The sequence below is a fragment of the Nicotiana sylvestris genome, chromosome 5, assembly GCF_000393655.2.
Source record: "Nicotiana sylvestris chromosome 5, ASM39365v2, whole genome shotgun sequence".
In the NCBI taxonomy this organism is placed as follows: domain Eukaryota; kingdom Viridiplantae; phylum Streptophyta; class Magnoliopsida; order Solanales; family Solanaceae; genus Nicotiana; species Nicotiana sylvestris.
The window spans coordinates 181,119,359-181,130,179 of NC_091061.1; the positions used below are offsets into that span (position 1 = coordinate 181,119,359).

A 10,821-nucleotide genomic window follows, 5' to 3' on the forward strand; every position below is an offset into this window, starting at 1 on the left:
TAATAATTCTATTTAGAGTGGGTGGTGGGCGAGGTTGGGGCGGATGGACGGGGATGGGGTTGGGGTTGGGGTTGGGGTTGGGGTGGGTGGGTGGTAGTTGGTGGGGATGTGAAATAGGGTGGAGAATGTTGAAAAAAGATTTTGAAAAATATTTTTGTCATGAACTCATTTTCCTCCAATTAAAGGTTGAAAAAAAGTTTTGGAAAACATTTTCCTCATGAGGAAAATATTTTCCGAAACATTTTAGTCAACCAAACATGGGAAAATTGGAAAATATTTTCCTTCGTACCAAACACACCCAAAAATTAAAATGGACATTCACCTCTCTCGTAACATTATGTAACATAGCTCGTTCCTGTACCAATCTTCTGTATCTTGGAGATCTTCCTCAATACATCAGCAAAAGCAGCCTTATCCTGCATCAATGTTCCTACCAAATGGTGTTCATTGATCTGGAAATGAAGAGCGACTTGCATATGGTGTCATTGATCTGGAAAAAGGCGTACGATAAAGTCCTAAGGGAAGTTCTATGGAGGTGTTTGGAGGCTGGAGGTGTTCTTGTGGCTTACATTAGGATGCTTAAGAATATGTATGATAGAGCTAAGACCGGGGCAAGGGCAGTGGAAGGAGACTCGGGACACTTTTCAGTCATTATGGGGTTGCACCGGGATTCAGCTCTTAGCCCGTTCTTATTTGCCTTGGTGATGGATATACTGGCGTGGCACATTCAAGGGGAGGTTCAGATCATGTTATTTTCGGATGACTGGTTGATGAAATACGAGGCAGAGTTAATGTTAGGCTGGAGATATGGGGACAGACACCGAAATTTAAGGTTTCAAGATGAGCATGACTAAAACCTAATAAATGGAGTGCAAGTTGAGTATCGTAACTCATGAAGCTGAAGTGGAAGTAAGGATATCACACAAGTCATCCCCAAGAGGGAGAGTTTCAAGTATCTTGGGTCAATAATCCAAGGTAAATGGGAGATTGACGAGGATATCACACACAATATTGGAGCAGAGTGGATGAAATAGAATCTTGCTTCAGGTGTCTTGTGTAATAAGAATGTGCTAGCAAGACTTAAAGGTAAATTCTACGAAGTGGTAGTTAGACTGACTATGCTGTATAGGGCGGAGTTGGCCAATCAAGAACATGTCCAGAAGATGAAAGTAACGGAGATAATGATGCTGAGATGGATGTTTGAGCATTTACTAGAATAGATAGGGTCAGGAATGAAGATATTCGGCACTAGGTGAAGGATAAGATACGGGAAGTGAGGTTGGAATAATGCAGACATGTGATGAGGAGGTGGTCATACACTGTGAGGAGGTGTGAGAGGTTGAATATGGTGGGCCTGCAGAAAGGTAGAGTAAGACCAAAGACGTATTGGGGAGAAGTATTAGGCAGGACGTGACACTTCTTTAGCTGACTAAGAACATGACCCTTGATAGAAGGTTGTGAACGTCGAGGATTAAGGTAGAAGAGTAGTAGTAATAGTGTGTTCTTCCTTTCTAGCTTTAGTATTATTCTTGTTTTGTCTTATGCTTGGATTTCTACTATTACTTGATGTTGTTTCTCCTTTGATTTGTTACTATCTAGTTGTATTGTTTTTCCATGTTTTATATTTCAATATGCTTTACTATCAGGTTTGTGCTTGCCTGAGCCTGGGAACTATCAGAAATAACATCTCTACTTGCACAAAGTAACAATAAGGTTTATGTATACACTACCAGCCTTAGACTCCCCTTGTCGGAATACATTGGGTATGTCGTTTTAATGCCATTGCAATATCATCTACGGGATGATTGAAATTAAAAGGAATTTCAATTTTGTAGTACCTGGCAACTGACGAGACGTATTAACAAGCTAAGAACCTTGATATTACGATTACTTGATTTTTATGTAATTATTAACTAATCGTAATGTCAACCTTTAACATTATGTGATCCTCTGGTACGTCTACGTGATAACTCTATTAAAATTTAAACCCTGATCTCCTATAATTCTACCCAGTATGCTAACGGCTCGCCCACGAATTAGTTGCATTACACACATTAATATTAAAGATTTTGTTCTGTCCTCTTAGACGTTTATTATGTTGTCACTATTGCTTGTCAATCTGAATTGTTACATTTAAGCTGTCACTATTACTTGCAAAATCGAATTGCGGTATGGAATTGCTTAAAACTCAAATAGTTGAGACATTATCTAACGTACAACAACCATTACTCGCAAAATATGATACATGAGATGCAATTAAACTAGACTGATGTAAAAAAAGATACTGGATATACTAATCTTGTTTCACATTGCAATTTCTGTGAGGAACAAATCCATCTACGAGTTTATCCAACCCTTTGCACAGAATTATTGCCCATTTTTGGTCATTTGTCTATTACAATACGAAGATCATTTGAGACTATTACAAACAAAGCAAAGCTTGCTCACCGTACAAGGTTTTGAACGTCCAACAAGACAAAAAGTTCAGTTTCTTTTCCAACGCCTTAGATTCTTCCAATCTCCACCAATATGTAGCCAGTGATATCTTGGTTCGTCCTATTGATTTGTCCTGTGTCAAATACAGAGGAGAAAAAAAAGGTTTACATAATACAACTTAAGACTGCAACGCAATAGAGTTGGTAACAAGAAAAAATATGGACATAAAACGAACATTCACCTCTCTCGTAACACAACATAGCTCGTTCCTGTACCGGTCTTCTGTATCTTGGAGATCTTCCTCAATACATCAGCAAAAGCAGCCTTATCCTGCACCAATATAATTAATGTGGTCACGTAAGGGAGGGAGGAACCTACAATATCACAAGTAAAAGGAGTTCCGAAACTTGGCTGACATGCAGCTATGCTGAGGACATCTAGTTGTGCTTTACATTTTTGGGATGCTTATATACAAAATCAACTCAAATATGAAGAGGATCAGATGCATCAGCTATAGGTCAGTGAGCCACAATGGACAATTCTATCTCGATAAACCAGCCTTGTCATACCTCTTTACATTTTAAACGAGATTTAAATTGGCTGACAAGATCCTGTGTGGTCACTGGTTTTCTCTGCAATAGAACAGCTCTAATTTCTTCTTCAGTAACAGGACCTGTGGCAGGACTTGGAGCCGTTTTGGAAGAGGGTGATGCACCCTTTGGGAGAACACTGTTCTTCGCAGTAGACGGAGTTTCATCTTTCCCAGGTTTGGCATCCTGCACGATATGAATGGAAGGAGATCAGCAATAATATAACAGGAGAAAGGAAATAATTCCTCCTTAGAAAATCAAGAAAATGGTTATGGACATGTTAGTCGTAACATCATAGTTCTGATAAACAGTAACTGCAAATCAACTTTCCGACTTGGCGTTTCTTCCTTCTCCTAAATTCTTCAGACTAAAAGGACCACAAGTGGTTTTCCAGGTGGTTATGAAACTTATGCCTTGCCAGCATCATATTCCCATGCAAAGGACATATCACGCCAAAAGCAAATAAATATTATAGTTAGTAATTTCGTACCGTTTCTGTTTTCACTTTTTTCAAGGGAGCACCATTGGTTGGTTTTGAGTCATCACCATTAGCTTTTCTTTTAGTCTTAGCTGATTTTGAAGTTGGAGTTCCACGAGTGGGTCCAGAAGCAGATGGTTTCGAAGGACTGCTGGTGTCGATCGGTTCTTCTTTAGGAGCTTCCTTCGGCTTAGGAGCTAATACAGGTGAAATATCCTCTTCTGTCTGATGAAGACAGAACAAGAGAAGACAATTCAGATGGATTTTAAAACCATGGAATGGAAAAACATAATTACTCCTGTCAAAACTAACAAATGGAGAAAACCGCCTACTTAGATCATTCCCAACCAGGATAAGGAAAATAGCGCATAAAAAGTAAAAAGAGACCTTCACTTAGCAACCAATAATGAATCAAAACTTACATCATCGTCATCGTCGTCATCCTCAGCATCTGATTCATTCAACCCATTAGCTTTTCCAAGCAACTTTTTCAGCTCTTTACCAGATTTACTCAGACCCCCTCCCTCTTCATCACCTTCATCCTCGTCTTCGTCATCCTAACCACACGGAGAAGGGACAAAAGTTATTATATAAGAGCTTCACAACTGCAGAGAAGAACGTTAAAACACAAAATACAGAACAAAATACAAGAGCACACTTTCTCGATCCATGGTCCTACTAAATCCCCGTCCCAATTAGTAGTACTTACTATTCACATATACGATATCATTTAAACATAGAAGTGGAGCTCCTTCTGACAACAAATGATATTCCCCGCAAAGTTTATGGAACTAAGAACAAGTACACTGGTCCATTTTCAAGATCATTTTTAGTATTCAGAAAAAGGAAATTGTATCACAACAGATATACATTCACTTACACTTTAATAAGCGCTGGGCAAAGGCTCCCTACATCCTATTGGCAACAAAACCACACTCAAGGCCAGAAAAAACATTATAGACTATTTTTTTAATGTATGATCTTAATGGTCAGGAAGCCAATTCTCAACTCTCTTGCTTTGTCGCTATCTGATTCCCTTGATGAGGGTAGTTAACTTGAATGTCACATCATAAAAACTGACAAGAAAAAAGTTACATTGCACATTTGGAGCAACAGGAAAAATTCCTACAATATTTTCTTATTATAGTAATCCTTCAAGTAATGCCTTTTGTAGGATGTCAAAGTTTTTTAACAAGGTAAAAAGTTTTGTAATCTGAGGGAGTCCAGTCCCAGTAGCCAGAAAAGTGTCTAAACGACCAAACTTATTTTACTGGCAGAGCAAACAAAAATACGGCAAATATATGGCACTGGCTTTTTGTATAAGATAGTTATCCAATAACTTCCATACCACAAATACATGTCACATAGTCCTGCAGGGTGCAGCATGATGTAAAATTATTTACTATCAGAATTTGCAAATCCCACACATAACTAACCTGCTTAATCTCTGGAGGAGCAGGAATTTCAGGAGCCAAATCTTCCCTCTCCTCAGGATCATTCCCAACAGCTTCATCATCATCCGTAAAAATCTCTTCATGCTCCCAATCATCCCCTGAAAGAAATGAGAGACCTTCAGCAGAAACAAAAGAAATTTGAAAACAAAAGCTGATCAAATGGTCAAGGAACAACCTAATGCACAAGCTAATCTGCGCCCCCAAGCCTCAACGAAAAAGAAAAACAGAACCACAGATGAACAATGTCCCACTCTAGAGTGAAACAATAATAACAGTCGTTAGTCTGTTAGAAGCCATTTCCTATTCTCAAAAGTAGGAAAGGATAAGAGATGTTTGTGAACTGCAGTAATTCGTGGACACTTAATTTACAAGAAAAAGATGCAAACAATTTAAAATGATGATATAAAAGAGAAAATACCAGGAGAGCCCTATCATGCTAGCTGATAGCTAGACGGAGGAATGATATTGGGCTTTCCAACATAACCATTAAGAATGAAAATGCATATCATAGATCATTAAATAGTTGGGAAGCAATCTCGAATGTGCAATGCAAGGCATTCTAGGAAGAAGAAAGACTGACCTTTTTCAATATCATCATCATCCAGGTCAAGATCACCCCCTCTGGGACCCTCTTCATCATCATCAGCGCCTCTTTTGTTGAGTCCCAACCTGCTTTTTCTAGCAGCCTCCTCTTCCTCATCTTCATCCCCATGGTCCGAACCGTTGCCTTCGTCCTCATCACCAGAAGTTTTCTTACGCCCCCTTGTCCCACCAGATCCACTTTCCTTGTCATCAAATCTTTCTACTTCACCGAAGGCAGCAGGTCCATTATTTGCTGCTTTCATCATCCATCTCTGGTACCCATCTGCAGTTTTCCTTCTATTTTTCATTTTCTCCTCTGCTTCCTCCAGAGTAAGTTGCTTATATTGGGCAACTTTGTTGAAGTTGTACCTAATGATTTCAACGGAAAAAATGAATAGATGCAGATCCAGAATCTAAACGAAGCTGCAGAATACTTTTGGCGTCAATGCTACAGAAACAACAAAAACTAAGATGCGTACCAAGAACCAGCTGGAATAGCAACCAACTCTTCACCCTGCATCATCAATAGATAATATTGTGCTGACTGTGCTCCCTCAAGCTGACCATGGAACTGAAATTGACCGGTTTCATCCTCTAATAGCCACGGTTTATTCTTGTACTTTTCCTGCAATTCATAGAAAATAAAGGTCGTAAATGAACTCATAATCATTCAATAGGAGAAAAAAGAGCCCTGCCACCAAAAATCATAATTTTATAAGAGTAGAACAGGCACCCATAGTAGCATATCTATGATCCAAGACGCGGAGCATGTGGTCTCTATTAGTTATTACATTGCTCACAAAAAAAAAGATACCTTTTGATAAATATAATTAAGAACCTTCTATCTAATTATATTTCTCATGCTTCTGCATAAAAGGCTCAACGGAATAGGGCGAAGTACTCCCTCAGCATCAAGCGGGAAGTGGTGAACCACCAACTGTGCCAAAAACGTGGAGAATACTACCAAGTGAATTAGTCAACATCCAAGTGATCCATAGTGTCAGTGTTTCAAAGAAAACCAACGATCTAGCTCCAGGGATTTGGTTCAATAGTAAAGATAGTACAACACTAAATGTATATAGGCAAATGTCAAGAGTTCGAATTCTAACTGGTGAAGTGAGTCTGGCATTTGAGTGGAGAAGGGTAGAGGGGTGGGTTGATTATCCATCAAGTTTTGGAGGATTCTCGATGATTAAAAAAAGAAACCAAACATTTATGGCGTTGAAGAAGAAATTGAGTCAAACGAGACACCAACTCGAAAATCAAGGAAAAGTCCACTCTAACAAGTCGCAAATCAATGGTAAGAATTCAATGCAAATAACAGTTGCAATTCTCATTTATTTTCTATAGCTAGCTCAAAAGTCCTAGTACTATATTTCACCCATAGACATTAGAAGTTGCTTCAAGTTGCCTGCTAGGGTGCACATTTGGTCAGTCCGATCAATCTGGGTTAATTCAGTGTGATGCTTGGACTCTCCGAAAATGTTGATTGGTGCGTGTAAGATCCTCCAAAAGTAGTGCATTATTGGAGGATCCAACCGGGGTGCGGCAGCGGTTTTGGAGAGTCCGTGCAGCATAGAATTCAGTTAGCTTCATTCATCGTTGATTTGTATGTATGCATAACCATCACCAAATCGAGACCGATCGGTTTCTTTTTACTCTCTTTTGGTTCGACTTTTTGCCTAAGACTTCGAATTGATGCTTCAAAAACACATTTTTCTTTCCTAAAGTTGTATAAATTAATTAAGTCCTTGAGAATATTGATTCTTCACAGAAGACATCCATCAAGAATATTATTAATGTTCAACCTATGGTCAACTTGTTATATCATGCAGTCAATCTAAGCAGTTTATATTCCATATGGTCAATCTGAATAGTTTATTCCAGCTCTCACTTCATGGTCATTTATGTACCAGTAAATTTACAGGTTTTCGTGGACACTAAGCGTAGTTACACTACTCTTCGCCATAACCTGAAATCCAACTAATCACTCAAGGTTCATTGTCTTGATACAAATTATTATACTTGAGAAATACATATAATATATATGTGTTTTTTTTGTGTGTGTGTATTTGTATACTGATGCAACGAGGATGATACTGTTAAATATTTCATACCCGCAAAGTATCCGTAACTTGACGTCCTTGCAAACCTTCTTTTTGTAAAGTCCATTTACTCTCATTCTTTTTTTTTGAAAAGTTCGGTAAGCCTGAAGCAAATCGAGCAATGAAATAATTCTTGTCATTGCTGGAGCAAGCCCGAACATTATACTCCTGCACATAAACGTTGGTTTCAGTAACCAGTTTTATACCCAATTTTGCACCATGGGTAAAGTAAATAATGCATCACATACAAATTCTTTCATGAATTGACACAAATTGAATGCTTTCGACAAAAAAAATTCAGTCCACAATAGCTACCAAAAGTGTGGTCTGACCAAGAGTCTAATTGATATCATTAGCACGATTAAGACGTTCACTTAAATATTTTGGACAAAATAGAGCAAATCAACCCATTCAGCATCAGAAAAATAAAAACTTCTATTGAGCAGGCAGCAGCAAGCACATCCTAACTTAAGGCTGTTTGACACACTTCACCTCTTATATCTGCTAACTGCCTAAGCCTTCACACAGTTAATATCAGTCATGCTAGTGAAGTAATTGCATTCGTGCAATTAAACCTGAATTGCTCTGATGGTAAGCACCCTCCACTTTCAACCGAGAGGTTGTGAGTTCGAGTCAACCCAAGAGCAAGGTGGGGAGTTCTTAGAAGGAAGGATGCCGAGGGTCTATCGGAAACAGCCTCTCTACTCCAGGGTAGGGGTAAGGTTTGCGTACACACTATCCTCTCCAGACCCCAGTAGTGGGATTACACTGGGTTGTTGTTGTTGTTGTTGTTTCATCAATAGTAATAAAGCCAGAACAATTCTAAGTGAATACATGAACTGTTACACAAAAATTACAGAAAATCATAGCATATCAGACAAAACACCTACCTAATCCAAAATGAAAGAATCAGAAATAGACCCCTTCATTCAACTTTCCAACACATCAATTGAGAAACTAGTGCCATAACAGAAAAAGCTTACATCCGGTATTTCCGTTCAGAACTCTTGAACATAAGGCACAAAAAAGAGTGCAATTGGTCCAGCTTTTACTTAACCAAAAACATTCTGCAGGGTGAGCACAGAATATTTTGGAGAAGTAGAATGGTGTAATATTTGCTTCTCAAACACATGCTACAGATCAATACATGTACCTTAATGAAGCAAGCTTTAGCACTAGGTTATACAATAGTGCTTATATTCCTCATTTTTCTCTTATACTATCCTTGTTCAGGTCTCAGATAATCTTAACAAAAGTAAGAAGGAACTAGTTCACGGCTTCACGCATTAAATCAATATAAGCTCGAGACAAAATTGTTGATATTGGCATGGCAAATCGTTGTGTTTAGAAAATGAGAACGTAACCAGGAAAACAAGGATAAAAAATATAACCAGAAGACTAGAGAAGCAAAGGATGAATATAAAAAAGTAGTGAAGAAAGTATAGGGTGGCAGAAGCTCTTGATCTTGGTGGAAGAAAGGAGGAAAAGATAATGTTCTTGGGTTAAATGAAGATAACGGGGGAGGATAGTATACGGATGTAACCTACCTATATCATATATGTATCAATCATCTTCTATCAACCATCGCTTACTCCATTGTCTAAAGGAAAGGAAAACAAAAATTTGTCTTTATTCAAGAACAGATGAAGCTTTATTTTTATCAATTGAGTCCTATGGAATAAACAAGTGAGTCAATCTATTTGGATTAATGATCACCTTTAATAATCGAATCTCCAAATATTTACACGTAACTCCACATCGTTGAGTGACGAAGTAATCCAATGTTCTCGGAAGGCCTAAAAGTTGGTTGCGACTGCCATACAATTTTATTTATCATTTAGAAGCAAAGGGAAATCAGATTGGGTGACTATATCCACCAAGTTCTGAATCTCTCAACTACGTCAATGAAACCTCTAGCATCTACTTGCTGTAATTGCACTCCCAAATCAGCACCGTCAAACTCAAACACACTGATATCTTTGCAGAAGCGAAACCTAGCCTATGTCCACCTAACCAGTTGCCTCAAAAGAACAAAGGACATAAGGCTTCAGAGCCCAGGAAAAAAACCAAATTCTCCACGAAATTTTGGTGAAAACTCAAAGAAACTACTAGCATCTATCAACTATGCCCCCCAAACTAGTGGGGATCCATAATATGAATACTCACCAGAAACCTACCTACACCATGCCTTTGCTCCAAACAAATAGACTATAACTCTATGAGAAGCACTAACCACAATTGAGACATTAATCAATCATACCTAAGTACTAAAATTATATGTAATAGATCCTAGCGGAGACAAAAACACTAAGTGATTCTTCCCATCTGCCTAAGCCTAGGTGGGTGAGTTAACTGGTACTGTTATTTTGGTAGGAGGTAGCAGGTACCTGATGGAATAGTTGAGGTATGCGCAAAACAAAATTTATGGAATAGACACATGTTATGCAGTTTTATGTGGAGCAAAGACCGTTGTAACTCTTCCTAAATCCTTGATACACTCCTCTTTATACGGACTCATTCCATTACCATACTTGTAAGAAATTACTCACAAAAGCCCCCAGGGCTATGGTCCAGTGGTAAGGGCGCTATGCATAATGCGTGTGTTAGGTGCACATCACGAGTTCGAGCCAACCAAAGACAAAAGCCTAGTATTAAGTTTCGAAATGTTGAGCTAACATCTCGATTATCAAAACAAAGTAATGACAAATATAGAAATTCACCCAAATTCTAGTACTCATGACAAGTTCAATAGAGGAAACATACTCGAATCAGCCGTGTGATCGGAGTGCCACACTCGTAGCATTTATCACGAGTCTCAGCCATGTTTTTACCACAAGACATGCAAAGAGTCAAGTGCTTGCAGGTGCTTCCGTACAACTCCGACGTGGAGCCGCACCTGCTACACGACGGTTTCAGTACCAAATCTATCGACATTATAGCGCCTTAATTCTCTTCTCCCTGCAATCAAAAACAAAAATAAGTCATTCAGTTCATCAGAATTAGGGTTCCGTTTAAGCGATTCAATTTTGGGCAAATTCACTAAATAATCAAAATTCACCGTTAATCTTATTGTGTATTGATTCAGTATTTGCAGTTTTTGAATTTGTTCTTTTGAGTTATGGATTTTGTCGTTAAGGAATTTTTTAGATCGAGAGCACCGAAGCGGGCATAAAATG

At 38.5% G+C, this 10,821-nt stretch overlaps 1 protein-coding gene across 2 annotated transcripts; it reads right to left on the minus strand.

The window, feature by feature from the left end:
- Positions 1 to 2,272: 2,272 nt before the first annotated feature.
- LOC104210488 (transcription initiation factor IIF subunit alpha) lies at positions 2,273 to 10,821 on the minus strand. Of its 2 annotated transcripts, XM_070145725.1 has the most exons (11): positions 10,704 to 10,821; positions 10,409 to 10,603; positions 7,658 to 7,813; positions 6,020 to 6,165; positions 5,539 to 5,909; positions 4,941 to 5,056; positions 3,927 to 4,061; positions 3,517 to 3,729; positions 3,006 to 3,212; positions 2,678 to 2,766; positions 2,273 to 2,569 (listed from the first exon to the last, which is right to left on the minus strand). In XM_070145725.1, the coding sequence occupies exons 2-11, from the start codon at positions 10,577 to 10,579 to the stop codon at positions 2,557 to 2,559; spliced, it is 1,617 nt and encodes a 538-aa protein (XP_070001826.1). In that variant the 5' UTR covers positions 10,580 to 10,603; positions 10,704 to 10,821; the 3' UTR covers positions 2,273 to 2,556. The 2 variants fall into 2 exon arrangements, with proteins under 2 accessions (XP_070001826.1, XP_009757698.1); XM_009759396.2 differs by lacking the exon at positions 2,273 to 2,569 and having other exon boundaries at positions 2,674 to 2,766.